We start from the raw sequence: 20,780 nt of genomic DNA, 5'->3' as shown, positions 1-20,780 counted from the left end.
TAAGCAGAATGCGCTGCCCCCGCACCCTCCCTCCCCCCTTGCAGCCGCAAACTTGCACTGCTCTGGGGCAGTGCATTCAACAGAAATTAGGAGAAACTGCTTGAAAGCCTCTCCGAGTTTCGCAGTACAGGCAGCATGCCGCCTGCACTTTCAAGAGGGGAGAGAGATCCCCTTGCAGGCAGGTGCAGTGAGTGACTGCACCCGCCTGCAGGGGGACGACTGGGAGGTCCATGGGACCCTCTTTCTGTTTCAGAGTACTGCCTTTACTGAAAGCAGGCAGCAGTTCAGCAGAGTAGGGTTGTTTCTCACTTCCCTTTGTTTAAACATAACACAGGTATCAAAAATTATTAGGAGTGCATGTTGAGACTACTGTCTTTTGGGACAAAAGATGACTTAGCATCTGAGCTTTTACTATTCTCCCAGGTAAATTATCTTTTCTTTGATGGTAGCGCATTTTCTGTTTCCTCATGATGGAGCAGGATTTTCGCGAAAATAAAACCTGCTCGGATTGAACCCTCAGTAACATTTACTAACCGTGTGCAGTGAAAATTATGCGGAAAAGGCCTAACATGAGGGAAAATGCTACTGAGCAAGTGCATACTAAAGTACTAAGAGTAGGCCGCAAATGCTTTTTGACTAATGAACATAAAAAGGACTAATGCTGCTTTTGTGCACGTTATTAACGTCTTCTAGGAAAAGGTAATAAAGAATATGGGTTGCGCAGGGATTAAATGCAGCAATTGGGTTGGTGCGTAGAGAAAAAGCATTATAAGTGATAATAGTGCCTGTGTTTGTTCTGTTTAGAAGTATGGTTCTGTATGGCAAATAATCGGTCAAGGAGTCTTCAGAAAAGGAAACGTTTAAAAGATGAAAATTTGCGTGAAGAAAAAGATGAAACATTATTCTGTCCTTCAAGTGCCTGCCAAAACCAGTATGAAAGAACAATGCGACAAATAGAGGGAAGCTTCCTCTGCAGAGAGGTGTTTAGCGAGAAAGATATTCAAAGTTCCCAACAGTTTCCGGAGAAGAGGAAGAAAATGACGGTGGCTCGGATTTGTTTTTCCTGGGACGGAAGTTTATGTCATAGATTAAATAAAAATAATGGAGCATTTAGTGTGCCGATCATGCAGAGAATGGTGTGACTATACACCCCCTTCCTTCACCAATCAAATGTGAAGAAAACCCTTAGCTGGATACATGTGTGGGTTGGACATTTAGATTTTAGGGTATAATTGAGGTGCCTGGTGGGAGGGGTTAAGAGTCTAACTCGTGAGACTGTTGGGAGATCGCAGCTGTTGTCGGTTTTGCTGTCCTGTCTACTGATTCCTGAATTAGGGGCATATGTATGAAACAAAATTTTATTCGCAAACACTGCGAATTGCAAAAAACAGCGTTTGCGAATAAAAAATCGCTATTTCATATGTATGACACACATTCCCAGTGCAAAGTAAGAAATCGCAAAATTTGCGATTTCTAAGTCTGCGAAACCCAAAATTTGCGAATATCCTTGCGAATTCCTAAATTGCGATATTCTCAGTTTGCGAAAATCGCAAAAAGGATATCGCAAAATAAGAAATCGCAAGGAGATGTATGAAAAAATCGCTAATTGCGAAATATTGAAATTCGCAAAATAAGAAATCGCAATTAACACCAAGTGCATGCAGGTGGTAACCAGGTGCAAGGTACTTAAACCACCCCACAATGCAACAGATCCTTCCACAATGGCAGCACTGTTTGTGATAGCCAGGAGGCTGCGTATTCAGGCTCTTGCACAGAGGAGAATGAGACAGGAACGTATCTTCAGGCTGCGCATCACTCTGTTCCAGCAGACTGATGAGGACATCCATGACAAGTACAGGCTGCACCCACAGACCATATTGGACCTGATTGAGGAGCTGAAACCCTATTTGGAACACCCTACACGCAGGACACAAACAATTCCCACACATGTGCAGGTCCTGTGCTCTCTGCACCTCCTGGCTTCAGGGAGTTTTCAAGGGGTAATAGCGGAGGTTGGCGGGGTGTCACAGAGTGCCCTTTTGCGCTTTTTCCAGGCCTTTCTAGATGCAATGCTACAGAGGCTATCACATCACATATACTTCCCCACCACCAAACAGGCATTACAGCAAACAAAACTTGACTTCTACCAGATTGCACGTTTCCCCCACGTCATTGGCTGCATCGATGGGACCCATGTGGCCATCACACCCCCATCAGCACTGAATATGTCTACAGAAACCGTAAATGCTACCATTCCCTGAATATACAGATTGTGTGCAATGCTAAGTATATCATCAATGACATTGTACCCAATTACCCTGGCAGTACACGTGACTCTTTCATCTTTAGACACAGTGGAATACACAGACGTCTGAGTGCTGGAGAGTTTGGTGAGGGATACCTGCTAGGTAAATACATGGCACACATCCATACATCCACTACATCTCCGGAGGGGGGGGGGCATTGACTTACCTATTGTGTCTATCCCTGCAGGTGACAGTGCCTATGCAGTGCGGGACTTCATCCTGACCCCGTACCTGGATCCAGCCAATGCAAGCGAGAGGAGATACAACAGGGCACACAGATCTACACGCTGCGTCATTGAGCGTACGTTTGGAATCCTAAAGAGCCGGTTCCGGTGCCTGCATAAAAGTGGAGGTGCACTGCAATACAGCCCTGAGACCAGCTGTAAAATCGTGGCAAGCTGTGCAATGCTACATAACATCGCTATGAGGAAAGGCACCACAATTGATGTGACCTAAACAGACACATCGGATGACAATTGCCCTGCTCCCCTGGCAGACCAGCATCAGGAGTCGGGGCAGCTGCTGGACGTCAGAGACAGACTGAGATCACACAAAACTACTTCTAGGTGAGTAATGATGACATGAGCCAAAAAATGATTGTAATGTGTGCTGTGTTTATTCACACTTCTAAAGCATTCATTGTTGCTGTACCCAGCACATGTTATGTACACAGTGCAGGTACTTCACAAGTAAATGTTCAATATGTGCATTGCTGGGTTGCATCACCCATTGATGCAAAATTGTCACTGAACAGTTCACCTCCTTCGGTGATGCATTGGTGCTGTTTGGGATCCAGGCTGAGTGCCCTCCATGGGGTTCCTAGGTACTGCACCCTGTCTGGAACTGCGCCTTCTTGCTCCAGGCAATGTAGGTGTGATGCTACTCCTACTTGAGGTCTCCTCACTCTCGCTAGAGACCATGAGAGCGGTGCCACCTGAGTTGGCCGTCTGCATTTGCTCCACTGCACTGGTAACCTGTTACAGCCCTCTTGCAATGTCCTGACAGCAGTGCGACATTTCCAACTGCATGGTAATGCTGCGACGTGTCAGATTGCTGGTGATGGTGCAGAGGCGGTTCACGGCCTTAGTGTAGTTGTGCAGCCGTGCATTGGCATGTCGGGCAGCCCTGTCACTGGCGTCTTGGTTGTGCTTCAGGGTGTTACAGAGGTCACGTATGGCACCTGCCATGGCCATGATGCCCTCCCCCATGTTGCGCTGATTTTTGTTCAGAGTGCATAGCTGCCTATTGATGGAGCGCAATGATTTACAATGCAGGCGCTGTACCTGCAGCATGCTGTGTTCCAGACCTGAAAATACGGTGTTGTCCTCATCAGTGGCAGTGCTGCTCCTGGGCCTTGACCTGTGTCTTTCCAGTGCTGGAATGCTCATCCGTGGTGTTTCCTGACTCCGCATGTGTGACACACCCTGACTTTCCTCTCTTCGGTCACTGTCCTCCCCTGTGGGCTGTATGTCACCCTCCAATGGAGGCAGTGGGGGCACATTTGTGCGCTTCCTGCGCATGATTGTTGTGTGCTCTGTATCGTCACTTGAGTCCCCATCATCATTCTGGTCCTCAGGATGTTCATTGTCATCTCCCTCTGCACTGTCATCAAGTGTCCTGGATTGTGCTGTGGATGTAAAGGGGAATACATGAGTTTGTGTCATTGTCTGCAATTTGCACTCAATAAAGTTTCTACAGTTTGTCTTGGCTAACTTCTGACACTGTTATTCCCTTATCACCGACCCACATGTTGCATTTGATTTCCTATGTGTCATGGACACACTGTCATACATATTACTACAACTTCCATGATGCATTGCTGGGTGTGCTGTAAGACTTGGACTGGAATGACATTTGTTGTGTATATTTTGCGCATTTGGGGAAGTGTGCATGGGATGGGGATCAGGGCAGATTCATTTTGCATGCATCTTACCTTGGCTGCTGGATGCAGGGTCGGAGCTGTCAATGTCAGCCACACCACCGATGCTCTCAGGCAGCAGGGTGGACTCCAAAAGCTCCTCGTGGGGTGTTGGCTCTGCTGATGTGGATGGTCCTCCCCCGGTCTTAGTTGCATCCTTGAGTCTGGCTGCCACCCTCTCCTTAGACCTTTGCCGCATGTCGTACCATCGCTTGCGCAATTCTTCAACAGTGCGATGTGTTACACCCACAGCATTCACTTTCTCTTGTATGTCCAGCCAGATCTTTCTTTTTCTTGCTTCTGGGACTCTCAGTGCCTTTTTGCCAAAGAGGAGCTCATGGCTGCAAACCATCTCCTCTATGAGGACCTCCTGCTCCTTGTCAGAGAATTTGTGTTTCCTCTTCTCAGCCTCCTTGCCCTCATGTTGCTTCTGGGACTCCATTGGGGTTTGTTCTCTCCTGGGCTGACTCCTCACACTCTCCAAACAGCCTCTGGGTGTGGCTCAGGTAAGCAGGTGCAGCAAATCACTCCCACTTCCTGGTTGTGATGTCATCAGGCTGCACCTGTATGGCAGATTCACGCTTTTGCGATTTCTTAATTTGCGAATTTCGCAATTAAGGAATCGCAAATCACGTTTCTGAGACTTTTTAGCAAATTTTAAGAGATTGCTAAACATTAGCGACTTTTTATATACATCCCGATTTGCGAATCTCAAACTGCAAATCGCAAAATATCGCAATTTGAGATTCGCAAAACGGGAGTTTCATACATATGCCCCCTTAGTCTTTGCGTCTTCAAAAATTCCTTGAAGTGCCTTGCAGCTCTCATGGCCAGAGAGTAGATGTCATATACCTATTTGGGTTAGTATAGACTGAAATTTGAATTTGCAAAATCATTTGCAAATGTATTCTGTCTCTGAAATCTTTTGTCTCTTCGTCTATCCAGTCCTTTATGCATTGTCATTGAGATGAATTTGTCATTTTCTCTTCTGATTTTGTTCTCCTTGTGACGATCTATGATTCATGCTGTATGGTGATACAAAGAGCATTATTTCACATTATTTAGATAAACTTTATACATTTACAAATTAGTCTGTCTTTATTAGGAGTGATTCATTCCTGAGGTTTGATATGCCAAATGTAATCAACTATATAAAGATTGCATCGCCAATTTTGGTATACTAGAGATGAGAGTACATTATTGGAGATTGGTAAGTTTGGTTTAGTTTGGAAATACACAAACCCAGTGGGAAGGGACTTGTTGGGTAATGGAAATTGGGCCTTGTCTTTAGGAAAAGTTCTAGCCCTGAAATGCTGGATCAGTTTTGGTAGCAGAATTTGATGGTTATATTGTTTTTTTTGGCAAATTAATGATTGATTTAATGATTTTAAGACTTTTGATTACATTACAAATAGTTATTGTCTTTGTTTTTATGTGGTCTGGAAGTACGGGTATGGAGATGCTTAAGATCCCGGGATGTTAATTTAAGCCGTTGTGGCACAGTGATAGTGTGGAGTGAAATGCTGTTGATGGTATTTAGGGACTTACTCTGTTGTAAGGAGAGTGTATGAAATAGTGGAAAGTCCGCTTCTGAAACTCTGGCCTTATCCCCAAAGGAGCACCAAGACCTCTTTTAAGAAAAAGTCCTCTTCAAAACTTTGGCCTTATCCCTAGAGGAGTACCAAGACCTCTTTTCACTTGTTTGGGAGTAGAGTGACTCTGGTCGTTATTTTACTGGAAGTAAAAGGAATCTTTTAGAGTAATTGATCTATCTCTTTATTAGTGGAGCAGACAAAGGTACTGTTTTGTGTCATTTCTAATAAGAATTTAGTTAGAAAAACCTTCTTTTACAGTGCCGCAATATTTTTGCACAGAGAGGGTCAGTAGCAGGAGTTATACTGACGTCACAAAAGCCGCACTGGCATTGGACAGAATAGCGGGTGTTTATTGTGCTGTGATTGGTTTGTTGGTGTGAGCCGCGCTGGTATTGGACTAGTGTGAGCCAATAGAATGAGTGGACTAACGGAAGGATTTCCTTAGTTTTCCAAAATAGTTAGTGAAGAGAAAAGTGAGTGTTGAAAATGAAGTTGATTAAAGCGATTCAGGATTTCTTTAAAAAGGATAAACCGATTGTAATTAGAGAGGGAATTTGTGTACTTCCTCCAACATCACCTGCTTCTTTTATGATATTAGAGCGTGAATATCATACATGTACATGGTTGGAGAATGATGGAGTGTTAGCTTTCCCAGAGCATAGTACATTTAATGTGAAAAGTTTGGAGAATTTGAGGAGACAAATGAATTCCTTGAAACCAAATCCTAGATCTATGCAGTATGAGGCGCTTGAGGAATGGGAGCATGAAGGGTATAGAAGGGAGAGAGACAGGAATGGATTGAAATACAAGAATACGATGAGATGGTTTTCAGTGGTTAAGTGGGATGATCAAATGAAAAGATGGAGGAGAGATGTAATTCTAGATGGATTCTATCCAGTAATGGTTGCTGAGGATCAGGCTGTTGGAAAATGTAAAGAGAAAAAGAAAAATATAAAAACTTCAGAATTAGATATGGATCCAAATGAAACTGATGATGAGTTACTAGAGGAGATGTTATTGAAAAGACCCCCACTGTATTAGGAGAGCCCGGATGGGACTACTCCAAGTGCACCGTTAATTGAAATAGAAGTTCCATAAATTCCACATGTTGCACAGGTTACCCGAATTTCACAGGAAAAAGAGATTGAGATGCTTAATAGAGCAAAGGAAGAATTGACTCAGAAAATTAATCAGATGAGTTTAAATGCAGAAGCGTTGTCAGTTCCAGTTACGATTGGTCCTATAATTCCGTTGTATAGTGAGGGTCAAAATATTTCAAGAGTACATGCATTGACAGTTCCAGTGAATGGTGTTAGAAATGTTAGTGAGTCAGAGTCAAATGAGACAAGTACGTCATTAATTGATCTTCCAGTGAATGGACATGTGACTGAAACGCCAAAGAGAAGTGTTCAGATAGATCCTAGAAAATTATTGCCAAATGCGAGAGAAACAACTTCTATATCAGAGGGTTCTGGTTCAGTGGGACCTTCGCCAGAGGAGTTGGATGAGTGGATAAGAGAAATGGCGTCTAATAGATCTAAACCAAGTATGGATTTAGGGAAATTGAAAGTAGATTTGGAAGAAATGATTATTTGTACAATCAGTCCAGGGAGGTTGAGTAAATATCAGGATGAAGAGTTGTTATTCATGTGTAAGCATATTACATTGAGTGCAAAAACTTTGCATGAGAAGTTGGCAGGAGCTGCAGAAGAATATGGTGTGGATATAGAAAAGTCAAAAGCAAAATACGTATAGGTTGGATTTCAGTAACAAAGATTTGGAGAGTTTGAATGCTTCTGGAAAACGATTGCAAATAAAGGAGTTAATAAATACTCTGAAAAGATGGGGTGATGTGGAACATTGGAAAAGTAGATGGATGAGAAAGAAGGAGCGCTTATGACTGCATCTCCTTTACTTACGATAAAAGAGACAGAGTCTGCTGTAATGATATATCCAATGAGAGAAGTTACGGGTGGTGGATATGTTCAGATCCCTTGGTCAAGACAGGATATATTGTCTTTCACAAATGAGTTCCCAAGATTGAGCGAGAGGCCTGTCGAATGGTACAAAAAGTTTCAAAAGGCTTTTTGAAAGATTTGGATGACTAGTTTGATATTGTGGTTCCAGCTGATCTATGGACTGAATGTAAGATTGCAGTTGATTGGCCAAAAGATGAATATCCTAGAGATATTGAAACAGGAGCACCTTCAGAAGAAGTGATGAAAAAATATAACCAAGTGATTACTTATTTGAAAGGTAAGATTTCTCCAAACAGATTGGGTTAAGATTGACAGGACGACACAGGAATAGAAAGAATCAGTGCATGCTTAGATGAGAGGCTGTTACATGTGTTTAAACAGCATAGTGGTTTTGAAAGCATTACTGATAAGGATATGGGATATTTTGTCTATGAGTTTGTATTTGGATTGAAACTGGAGATTAGCAATATGATTCAGAAACATTTAATTTGTTGGCAGAACAAGACAGTGGATGAAATCCTGCGGTATGCAAAGTATTGTAGTGACGATATTGAATCTAGACATAAAGAATTGAAGGAAAAAGTAGTGGGCACGGGTGAAAGTGGCACAACAGAATAATGGGAATTTTGTCGATGGTTCACCAACAGGTTACCAGATGAAAGGGCAGAATCATAATTTTCAAAATGGTCAGGTACCTATGAATATTGTACCAAATGGAGGTGTTCAAGTGCAGTTACCAGGAAAAGGTAGAGGCAAGGTAATAAGGAAGAAATGAAAAGGAAATTTCCGTGTCATGGATAAGGCCAAAAGAGAAATAATGGAATGGTTCAAAATTTCAATCAACAGATGCAGGATGAGGTGATTGTGAATCAACAACAACAGCAACAGCTAGTTACACCACAGGTACAACAGGTACAAGTGCCTCAAGCACCTATGCCAAATAAGGTGAATGCAAAACTAAATGGGTCACGCGAACCAGTCCCTTGGATGTGTGCACCTTCGATGAAACAATATGTTTCTAATCTCAATTCCACCTTGTTCAAACACAAAAAATTCTGACGCTTGTTGACTTATAACTACTTCATCAATGTATTCATTCATCAGCAAGGTCATACTTCGTTAATTCCTAATTCCATCATTTTGTCGAGACGCAATGCTTTTTATAAAACCCAATGCATTTCGGGTCAACCACAGACCCCTTCTTCAGGGTTCTAGAAGAAAAAAAAAAAGAACACCAGATCACACTCTGATATGTAATTGACTTCATCGAAAACATATATGAAATTCCTAGACATCAATTCTTATCTCCACAAACATAGCAAAGACACATAAAAATTAATCACGATCATAATCAGGAAAACAGGTTCACATTAAATCCCGGATGTTACACATGGTCACTGTTGTTTATAGACACTCATAAGCGTTTCTGAAGCCCATGACTTTTAAACTTAATAGTGCGTTATGTATCATCAATTCAATAGCCGCGCACAATACCTTACTGCCGTACACACATCCTTCACCCATCGTTCCTGTAATGTAACCTTAACCGGCACCTCTGCTCTTCACCTTCCCCCGTACCTTACCTAGCTTTCCTTGCGTCACTTACTTCAGAACATTGCCATCATTTAATCTGCTGCCGGTTAAACCTGGCGAAATGTCGTCTAGGCAGTACTTGCGTATTCGTTGTTTAAAAGCTCAACATTCACCAATGATCACACATCTTCTCCCGCTCACTCTGCACGTGATGCGGGAATACCGTCACAGCATACATCTTCCTCACGTGGTTATCTAACCCAATCATCGCGCATACTCTTACACTCCCTATGCACGAGATGCGGAAACCACAGGTACAACAGGTACAAGTGCCTCAAGCACCTATGCCCAATAATGTGAATGCTCAGGTACAAAGATACAGTGCGGATGCTGGTTTTCACGTGGGTGAACAAGTTGGTAAAAATCAAAATGTACAAATGGCTTCGCAATACTGGTTGCAATGTTCTGAGAGTGATTCAGATTCATCTCAATGACGGTGCCTGAAGGGGGAGGAAGAGTGCATGCTTGGCGCTTCTCTAGAGGTAGATCAGTCAGGTCCTTCTGTGGATGAGAAAGTGGAAGGTAATGATATAACATTCCTTGTGGATACTGGCGCTACCCGTTCGACTGTGAGAACAGTGGAAATTCCAAACCTACCCCTCTCGGGAGAAACTATCCAAGTCGTAGGAGTCTCAAATAGACATATTAAGACTACAGTGACCAAACCAATGGAGGTTCATATTGGGAAATGCAAAGATTTGCATCGGTTTGTGGTGTGTGACTCGAGTCCAGTGAATCTTTTGGGTAGAGACTTGCTGTGCAAAATGAATTGCACTATTTATTGTACACCGAATAGTTTTGCGTTCCAAACACCAGATGAGGATGTTGCTTTTAAGCTGATGTTAGCAAAGCAAGGGACAGCGGTGATTGATTTGTATCCCTTGTTTACAACAAGTGATTTGCCTGTTGAATTAAGAGACACAGTCACAGATGATGTGTGGGATCCTTCAGGGAAAGACATCGGATTAATAAGAGGTGTTGATCCTATCCAAATTACGGTTAAACAAGGTGCAGAATTCCCGAAAACACCACAGTATAAAATGAGTCCTGAAACTATAGAAGGAGTTACTCCAGTAATTGAGCAAATGATTGAACAAGGTATTTTGAGAGAGATACTAGGGAGTCCTTCTAATTCACCTATTATGGGAATTAAGAAACCAAGTGGGAAGTATACGATTGTGCAAGATTTGCGCAAGGTTTATAAGATTGTGGTACCTTGTTGCCCGATAGTGCCCAATCCAGCAGTGATTCTTTACCAAATTCCTTGTGATGCAGAGTGGATCACAGTGATTGATTTGTGTCAACCGTTTTTCTCGATACCTCTACATCCGGATAGCCAATATCTTTTTGCTTTCCGGTTCGGAGACCGTGTTTTGGCATGGTGGCAAGTTCCTCAAGGGTATACGGAGAGTCCTTCAATTTTCAATCAAATTCTGAAAAAGTGACTGGAGTCAATGGTTATGGCAGAAGACTCAGTGTTGGTGCAATACATCGATGATCTATTAGTGGCATCAAAGACATGAGAGGCATGTATGACAGATACAATTGCTCTACTGAACTATTTGGCAGTAGGTGAGCAGAAAGTGTCACCAGCAAAATTACAATTTTGTCAAAAAGACGTTCAATATTTGAGACATAAAATTGAAAAAGGAGTTAGGAAAGTATCACAAGATTGAATTGCTGTGATCTTGCAAATGGGACCTCCCAAAATGCAGAAAGAAGTTTGAATGTTTTTAGGAAAGGTTGGATACTGTGGACGGTGGATTAGTGGCTTTTCTTTGACAGCTAAGCCATTACAGAGATTGACTCACAAAGATGTAGTCGATCCAATTCAGCTGGATGAAGAAAGCATGAAGGCTTTTATGGAACTGCGAGATAGTCTATGAGGAGCGCCTGCATTGGGAATGGCAGATTATGGTAAAGACTTTGCATTGTTCTGTGGTGAGAGAGATGGGTGTGCACTTTCGGTCCTGACACAGACACATGGAATGGCACGGCGACCAGTGGCATATTGCTCTGCTACTTCAGATTCGGTGGCTGCAGCGTTGCCAGGTTGTTTGAAAGCAGTGGCTGCAACTTGTGTGAGTTTGGAGCAGAGTGAGCCATTTGTAATTGAACATCCAGTGAGAGTGTATGTGCCACACTCTGTTGAGATCCTGCTGACACGTATTAGGACTCAGCACATGACAAGCAGTCATTTGACTAGATATGAAAGAGTGATCTTGGGTGCTAAAAATGTGACAGTAACAAGATGCACTACATTGAACCCAGGGACTTTGTTGCTGAGTTCAAGTTGTGAAGAAGTGATAGATGAAGCTGATCATGATTGTCTGGATATGACAGAATAGTGTACGAAGCCGAGGCCTGATATAAAAGATGTACCGTTGTCAGAGTTAGGTTGTGTGATGTTCATGAATGGTGCCTGTCTGAGAGATGAAAAAGGTGTTTGGCGTACTTCGTATGCTGTATGTACAGTGGCCATGGTTCTTGAAGCATTTTGTCTGAGAGGGATAAAATCAGCCCAAATTTCTGAATTGGTCGCTTTGACCAGGGCCCGCATAGTTGGCAAAAATCTGAGAATAACCATATTTACGGATAGTCAATATGGTTTTGGGGTGGTGCATGACTTTGGTCGATTGTGGATGCAACGTGGATTTCTGACTTCTTCAGGATCACCGATTTGAAAAAGTAAAGATGTAAAAGATTTGTTGAATGCACTTAAATTGCCCAAAGAGCTTGCAGTGGTTAAATGTCTGGCACATAGATCAGGAAATGATTTTGTGGCCAGTGGAAACAGATACGCTGACCAAGTGGCTCGTTTCTGTGCACAAAATTCAGTCTCGAATAATTAAGAAACAAAGAAAAAGAATACAGATTGTCACTTGATGTTCTCTACTATTGAAACGTGGGATGAAATTAGACAGTTGCAGGAAGAAGCCAGTGAAGATGAAAAAGAACTTTGGATTAAATCAGGTTGTAAAAAGAGATCAAATGATGAAATATGGATGTTTACAGATGACAGAGTAGGAATGACAGATTGTTTACTTTCCCAAATGGCCAGGATGTACCATGGAATTACGCATGTGGGAAGAGATGCCACGAATAGACTCTTCAAGCAGTCAAAGTATAACCCCAAGTTTAGGGTTATTGCAGAGAGTCTATGCCAAAGGTGCGTAGTGTGCCAGCAGCAGAATCCAGGCAGAAAAACTGTTGTTAGTTGGGGCAGAATTGGGAAAGCGGCCGGACCTTTTACTAGGTTTCAGTCTGATTTTATCGAGCTTCCTCCTTGTAATGGAGTGAAATATGTGTTGGTTGTTGTTTGTCTCTTTTCTCGTTGGGCAGAGGCTTATCCAACATGAAGAAGTGATAGTCTAACAGTTGCTAAATTGCTTTTGAGAGAAATAATTCCTAGATTTAGATTTCCAGTCTCTTTAGAAACAGATAGAGGTACTCATTTTAATAATGAAATAATTTGGATGAATTGCGCAGCATTACAAATTGAGCAAAAGCTGCATTGTGCCTATCGACCAGAAGCCTCAGGTATGGTCCAGCAAATTAACGGCACTATTAAGTTCAGATTGTCAAAAGTCTGTGCATTCACAACACTGAAATGGCCAGATGCTTTACCCTTGGTGTTAATGAGTTTGAGAAGCATTCCCGATAAAAAGACTGGATTATCCCCTCATACAGTTATAATGGGGAGAGCAATGAGACAGCGATTGTACCAGCAAATCAACTGATGAATATTACTGATGATCTAGGGCCAGATGTATCAAAGGGTTTTACCCATTCTGTGTCTATGGGGAAATGTGTTCATACATATGGCCCCTAGTGCTTGACTATTGCAAAGGATTAGCTGATGTGGTGCATTCTGCGTCTCATCAGGCTGGAGTAATTGCAAGCACAACACAGCAGGAACAAGCACATGATTTAAGTCGAGGTGAGTGGATCCTGGTGAAGAAGCATGCGAGAAAGTCGTGTTTGGAACCTAGATGGCATGGCCTTGTCACGGGGCGGGAGTTCTCAGGGAAAGAAGGGGTCAAACAAAGACTGGTGGGAAGCCTCGGATGTCATCACACCTCTTCTTTTTCCAAGACAGGATGAATGGAGTGACCCGAGCCCCGTAGCTACCACCGAAAGAAGCCCGTGTCTATTTAACTGGGACCCAGTCATCGAGGACTCCACCCCCTGGACGGACGTCACACACCTTGGGCCAACAAGAGATGACGAGACCCGGAAGAAGGCGTGTATCATCACCGGCGGAGAGGATCGAGGAGAGGTGGAGAGCGGAGTACGGGGGACTGCGGAGGAAACATCGAGCCAAGCGAAGGACCGGAGGAATACGGAGGGAGTATCGACCCGAGGGGAAGACCGGAGGAGCACGGAGGGCGCACCACGCCAAGGAGAAGCGGAGGAGAGTCGAGAAACAGCGGGAAAGCCAGGAGGCCACCGAGGACACGCTTCGCCCAGCCACGTTCCTGGAGGAGCGTTGCTAAGCCAGGTACGAGCGCGATTTGCGGGCTGGGCAGGGAGGCGTGAGAAGCCTGAGGGGTAGAGACGCCAGCCCTCTTGTGCACTCGTCAAAACACGTCCCCAAACCCAACACCGTCACCCCCTTTATGTCCGGCAGTGACTCACTGGTTTTGGTTGGTGCTCCTTCACCCCATTCCCCAACACTAATACAGTGAGGCTGTACCACTGACACACTGTTTCCGTCTTCCTTTTCTTTTTGAGCCCACAAGTTTGGCGTCGTCACCGGCTCGCTTCTGGGACGAGCAGAGAAGAGAGGGAGAGAACCGGGGAGAAAGAGAAGAAGACCTAGAGAGCGGGAGAAACACCAAAAGGACATATAGACTATATCATTCCTTTGCCGGTATATACTGGTTGCAAGGAGAAGACGTGTACCTTTCGAAATAAAACCCGCTTTGACCCGCCCTAGAGTCCCTGTCATTACTTCAGAACCGCTACAGGCCTTTACCAGGTAATACTGGTGATGACAATGGCATTAAAGTGTGGTAGCTTGCTGAATTGGATACACGCAATTCATACAAGAAGAGTCCCAAGTCCACTTGAAAGACAAGAAGAAGAGCAGCAACTGGTGGAGAGACAAGAAGATAAAGGAGAGGGATGGAGTGTTCCACACCTGCATGACGCACAGCTGAATAACTCTTAGAGTTTTCTGGATAACATATACAGTTTAATTGCACAAATTTCAAATGAACATAATAATCAAGTTCTCTGATTTGTGACGTAAAGCATAATCATGAAAAAACATTCATTTTAGTCAGATTGAAATGAAACTGTGATCATCACTTAAAACATAAGTAACGAGTTTACATAAACAAAAATGCAGCGATTTTTCATGTTCAATCCCAATGCATTTCGGGTTTATTAACCCTTCTTCAGGGGATGAGAATTCGATTCAAATGTGATTCTGAAGAAAGTTCGACGCAATAAGCACTACAATAAAAAATAATAACAAATGCACAGCTGTGCGTCATGCAGGTGTGGAACACTCCATCCCTCTTCTTTATATTCTTACAGATAGGGTCAGGGCTGAAACCCTAATACATGACAGCACGCTCACAGTAGTGTAAAACTATTTAATTTTGCAAAAAATATATTTGGAAAACTTCACGATTGGTGTGCAGGTTCACTCCTAACGGAGAGACGAGAAGAGCCAGAAGCTAAAGAACGTGAAGCTGCAGAGTCTGAAGTTACAGATTCTGAAAGTGTTGAACAGGTGCTTGAACATGGGAAAAGTCGAATAAAGTGGGCACCAGCAACTGGGTCTCATAAGACTGCTGTTGAGGGTGACAATGGAGAAGTGTTGAGTGAAAATCAAGAGCAAGTGAAACAGAGAAAAGGACTGAATAAAAGAACTTGCGAACTTGACACTGATGCTGAAGAAACAGTTCAAGTAAAGAAAGCAAGAAAGGGTGATGTGTGGCCAGAAGGAGTGAAAAGACTTAAATACACTCTGAAACAATGATCACCTGACACGATAATTGAAGTTCTAGATCAGACTGAACAAAGTGAGTCTGAAGAAGAATCAGTTCGTAAAACGAAAAGAGTAAGAGTTCCAAACAAAAAATACACAGCTCCAGAATGGACACATGTGGTGCTGGAAAAATTGAAATTTCAGATCAAATCAAAGAAGACGTTGGTACAGAGCATAGTGAAGGAAACGGTTTTGAACCACTTTAAAGAACTGTGTAAAAATAAGGTGTAGAAACCAGAAAACTGAAAAGTCATTGAAAAAATTGCAGAAAATGAGATCAGAGATCTGAAACAGAAGAAGAGATAGAAAAGAAAAAAAGAAAAAGAGGGGGTAATGAAGACAGCCATAAACACTGGATCACTCCCTCTCCATGTTAGGGAAAATTATGATTCTTTTGAGACACTAAGGGCTGCTTGTTGTTACGGAAATATTTATAATAAATTGAAACGTATACACAATTATGAATAATACTTGAACCTTAGTGTTGCAGCCTTAAAAAAGTCTGAACCATATGAAACATGTCTACTGATGTATATTTGTATAATTCTTGTTTTCATTTTGACCTGTGCGAGTACTTGAAGGTCTGATAATAAAAGCAGACGAGCACAAAGACTACCTAGATGACTTATTTGATCAAATAGACTGTACCCACTGATTAAGGGTGCCTCAGTGTCACAAAGAGTTTTTTTTTGTTTGGAGTTTTATATAGCGTGAACTCTACCCGAAGGTATCAGAGCTCTTTACATGGGCACCAATTACGTTACACAGTCACATTCATTCTGGTAGGCACAGGCACATTGAGTGATTTGCCCAATCAATCAATCAATCAAGAAATGTGTAAAGCGCACTACTCACCCGGAGGGTCTCAAGGCCCTAGGGGTAGGGGGGGTCTGCTACTGCTCCAACAGCCAGGTCTTGAGTTGCTTCCTGAAGGAGAGGTGGTCTTGGGTCAGACGGAGGTGGATGGGGAGGGAGTTCCAAGTCTTGGCTGCCAGGTAGGAGAAGGATCTTCCTCCCATGGTGGCTCTTCGAATGCGTGGAACGGCGGCAAGGGCGTGGCTGGACGATCGTAGCTGGCGGGTGGGAGTGTAGAAGGTCAGGCGGTTGTTGAGGTACCTGGGGCCCAGGTCGTGGAGGGCCTCGTGTGCGTGGGTGAGGAGTCAGAACGTGATTCTCTTGCTGACGGGGAGCCAGTGCAGGTCTCTCAGGTGTCCGGAGATTTGGCTGTGTCGGGGGATGTCCAGGATGAGTCGTGTGGAGGCGTTCTGGATGCGTTGGGAGTCTTTTCTGTAGTTTGGCTGTGGTTCTGGTGTAGAGGGTGTTACCGTAGTCCAGTCGGCTGGTCACGAGTGCCTGGGTGACCGTCTTCCTGGTTTCGGTGGGGATCCATCTGAAGATCTTTCGGAGCATGCGTAGGATGTTGAAACATGATGATGAGACGGCGTTGACTTGTCTGGTCATCGAGAGGGAGGAGTCCAGGATGAAGCCCAGGTTGCGTGCGTGGTCCGTTGGTTTGGGTGCGCTGCCCAGGGCAGGGGGCCACCAGGAGTCGTCCCAGGCAGAAGGCGATGGTCCAAGGATGAGGACTTCCGTCTTGTCTGAGTTCAGTTTCAGGCGGCTGTTCATCATCCACTCGGCTACGTCTTTCATCCCTTCGTGTAGGTTGGTTCTGGCGGTGGCTGGGTCGTTGGTGAGGGAGAGGATCAGCTGGGTGTCGTCGGCGTAGGAGATGATGTTGAGGTTGTGTTGGCGTGCGATGGCTGCGAGGGGGCTCATGTAGACGTTGAAGAGGGTGGGGCTGAGTGAAGATCCTTGTGGTACGCCGCAGATGACTTCGGTGGCCTTGGATCTGAAGGGGGGAGGCAGACTCTCTGGGTTCTTCCGGCGAGGAACGAGATGATCCACTCTAGAGCTTTCTCTTGGATTCCGATGTTGCTGAGGCGCTGTACTAGGGTGCGGTGGCAGACAGTATCGAACGCTGCGGAGAGCTCCAGGAGGATGAGGGCCGCTGTTTCCCCGTTATCGAGTAGGGCTCGGATGTCGTCAGTGGCTGCGATGAGGGCGGTCTCGGTGCTGTGGTTGGCTCGGAAGCCGGACTGCAAGTGGTCGAGGGATCCATTTGTCTCGAGGAAGGCGGCAAGCTGTTTGTTGACGGTCTTCTCGATGACTTTGGCAGGAAATGGGAGGAGCGAGATGGGGCGGTAGTTCTTGAGGTCGGTGGGGTCTGCTGATGGTTTCTTCAGGAGGGCGCTGAGTTCGGCATGCTTCCAGCTCTCCGGGAAGGTGGCGGTGTTGAAGGAGCAGTTGATGATGTCCCGGAGTTGGGGTGCGATGACGGAGTTGGCCTTGTTGAAGACGTGGTGGGGGCATGGGTCGGTTGGTGATCCGGAGTGGATGGTGTTCATCGTGTGGATGGTGTCTTCGGTGCTGACCGGGGTCCAGGTGCGAAGGGTGGTGGTGGGGGGTGTTGGTTCGGTGGTTGGGTGCGTGGTCTGTGCGCCGAAGCTGTTGTGTATGTCGGGGATCTTGCGGTGAAAGAACGAGGCGAGTGAGTCGCAGAGGTCTTGTGAGGGAGTGATGTCGTTGTTTCCGGCGCTGGGGTTGGAGAGCTCTTTAACGATGCTGAAGAGTTCCTTGTTGTTGTGTGCGTTGTTGTCTAGTCGTTCCTTGAATGCTGTCCTTTTGGTGGTTTGGATCAGCTGGTGGTGTTTGCGGGAGGCGTGCTTGAGGGCGGTCATGTTGTCTGTAGTCGGGTTTTTTTGACAGGCTTTCTCGAGGGTACGGCAGTTCTTCTTGGAGTTCTTGAGGTCGTTGTTAAACCAGGAGGCTTTCTTGCTGTTGGGCCTGTTGGGATGGTTCTTCAGGGGTGCGAGGTCGTCAGCGCAGTCGGTGATCCACTGTGTGAGGTTGTTGGCTGCTTGGTTGGGGTCCGTTGAGCTGGCAGGAGGGTTCTGGCTCAGTGATGTGGAGAGCTGGTTGGTGGTGATCTTGTTCCAGCTCCTGCGGAGAACCTGTTGGTGGTGGTGAGTCGTGGTTCTTCTGAAGCTGAAGTGGACGCAGCTGTGGTCTGTCCAGTGGAGTCCGGTGGAGTGGCTGAAGGAGATGTGCTTGCTGGAGGAGAAGACTGGGTCAAGCGTGTGTTCGGCGTAGTGGGTGGGGGTGTTCACTAGTTGCTTGAGTCCGAGGTTGGCGAGGTTGTCCAGCAGGGTGGTGGTGTTGTTGTCGCTGTTGTTCTCCGGGTGGAAGTTGAGGTCCCCTAGGAGGATGTAGTCAGCGGAGGGGAGGGCGTGTGGGCTGATGAAGTCTGCGATGTCTTCGCTGAATTGTGTGCGGGGTCCTAGGGGTCTGTAGATGAGGGTGCCTCTGAGTGTGGTCTTGGGGTTAGTGTGTATCTGGAAGTGAAGATGTTCGGCGGCTGTGAGGGTGTCGTCGGAGTTGGTCGTGATGCGGATGGTGTTCTTTTGGATGATAGCGATGCCTCCTCCTGTCTGGTTAACGCGGTCCCTCCGGGTGATCTTGTATCCGTCCGGGATGGCGATGGCGATGTCGGGCGCTGATGAGGCGTTAATTTATGTTTCCGTGAGGAAGGCGACGTCTGGGGATGTGGTGTCGAGCAGGTTCCAGAGTTCCACGGTGTGCCTGTGGACGGAGCGGGTGTTGAGCAGGATGCACTTCAGGTGGTTGCTGCTGGTGCTTGGCTTGGCGGGTGCGGTACGGGTCCGGATGCAGGAGAACTTGCAGGAGTGGCAGGCGAAGGGTCCGTGGGTGCCCAGAATCACGGGATGATGAGCGTCCCTGCCACGATTAGTACCCGGTTGCCCCGTTTTTGAGGTGAAGTATTTTTGGGACCAGCATCTGAGACAGAGACAAATAAAGGATTTTACCCATCAGTGGTCTAGGTTGGACATCTTGGTGAAGTTACCTTTTAAGTTACTTGTTTGCTGGAGTAAGGTTTATCTAAGAGTATGCTGGCGATTGAGGATGTATAAATATAGTGAGGCTTCCTTGAATCTGTTTGGTAGATGCTCCTAGTAGGTTACTACATTCAAATTTCTACTTAGTCGTTTCTCGGGGGCAAATTTTATGGTACAGACCTCAATAAGACTTTTCATTACATTTCTTGTTTTTTAAATTCCATGAGTCGCCAGAACAATATCAGTGTCTCTTACTGCGTAAGTGATGTATTATCTGGTCAGCTTACACTCAGCCAAAAAAAACAACTTTGTGGCTAACACGACAAAGTCTACAACTGGTGTGGCCCTCGAGCATAGGGTGGTTGGAACAAGTAATGACCATGGCTTTTGCAGTTCGGGCTGGACTGTTCCCATGAGGCACAGGGTCAAGACTGATTTGCATATAGCTGTGTCTGAAATGGGGTGGCGAAGTGAGCTAAAGAACGATGATGGATTCAACCCAGATCTGTGACTGGGGGTGAGTGTCTGAAAAAAAGTTTCAGCACTCTGTCCATCATTTCCTTGTGTTTGCTTTGTTCGCCCAAGTTGGCAAGGTAATTATGCCCAGATGTAGGTCCCTTGCTCACTTTGCAACTGGATTAAAGTTAGCCTGGCTGATGAGGGCTGTTAGCCCAAAACCGGTCCCTGGATGCTTGTTTTCGGTCCAGGGAAGACATGGTTTTGCAGTTCGGGCTCGACTATTCCCATGAGGCACAGGGTCAAGACTGATTTTCATATAGCTGTTTCTGAACTGGGGTGGCGAAGTGAGCTAAAGAACGATGATGGATTCAACCCAGATCTGTGACTGGGGGTGAGTGTCTGAAAAGTTTCAGCGCTCCGTCCATCATCTCCTTGTGTTTGCCATGGTTGTTGTTTGCCCGTAGCTTAGAGTTCCTAGAATAACGTTTCTTAAGAGCGAACAAAAAGGTTCTTGACTTTCAACTCAAGAGTCAGGCTAGCAATATCATATCACCTATGCAGTGGGAAAGGTACCCCAAAAGCAGAGACCCTCACTTCTCCCAGGCAATGGCTCATTGCGAATCAAGTAGACTTCAAGAATGCTGTCTATGTTTTGAGGCATATCAGCCAACCTAGTTTGCAGATTATCTGGGCTCTTCCAATTTTCTAACTCTGCAAAAGGCTGTAACACCTCTTGCTGGCAAAATGTTTTAAAGGGTTTACTCGACTCCATTTGTGAGGGCCAGGCTGATATTCAACCAGGAGACGTTTATAGTTAAAGGCACGTACCTTTTATGTCAGTGGTCGGACGGTGAGCGAACTATTTTGGGGCAAGGGCCGCTAAAATATTCTCAAATTTTCTGCTCTCTGACTTCTTGTTTACTCGTTTGGAGTTACATGCTCATTCTCGAAGACGAGTTATAGCGATGGATTTTTACATTGTCCCAAATGAACAATGGCAGATTTTTTCTGGTTA

The 20,780-nt window shown here is 45.1% G+C and overlaps 1 protein-coding gene across 2 annotated transcripts in view; it reads right to left on the bottom strand.

Annotated features, from left to right (window-relative positions):
- Positions 1–2,900: 2,900 nt before the first annotated feature.
- LOC146797564 (uncharacterized) overlaps positions 2,901–20,780 on the bottom strand; it is a 28,210-nt gene continuing 10,330 nt past the window's right edge. Inside the window, exons 2-4 of one of the 2 annotated variants that reach the window (XM_085624635.1) lie at positions 8,914–9,009; positions 4,240–5,249; positions 2,902–3,933 (exon numbers count right to left, since the gene is read on the bottom strand). In XM_085624635.1, the coding sequence (XP_085480761.1) occupies positions 3,284–3,933; positions 4,240–4,666 (1,077 nt within the window). In that variant the 5' untranslated portion in view covers positions 4,667–5,249; positions 8,914–9,009 and the 3' untranslated portion in view covers positions 2,902–3,283. Of the gene's footprint in view, positions 3,934–4,239; positions 5,250–8,913; positions 9,010–20,780 lie in introns of both variants that reach the window. The other variant, XM_085624634.1, reaches the window with a different exon arrangement.

This window comes from Triturus cristatus, chromosome 9 (genome assembly GCF_964204655.1).
Source record: "Triturus cristatus chromosome 9, aTriCri1.1, whole genome shotgun sequence".
In the NCBI taxonomy this organism is placed as follows: domain Eukaryota; kingdom Metazoa; phylum Chordata; class Amphibia; order Caudata; family Salamandridae; genus Triturus; species Triturus cristatus.
This window is presented reverse-complemented; position numbering and strand designations above follow the sequence as displayed.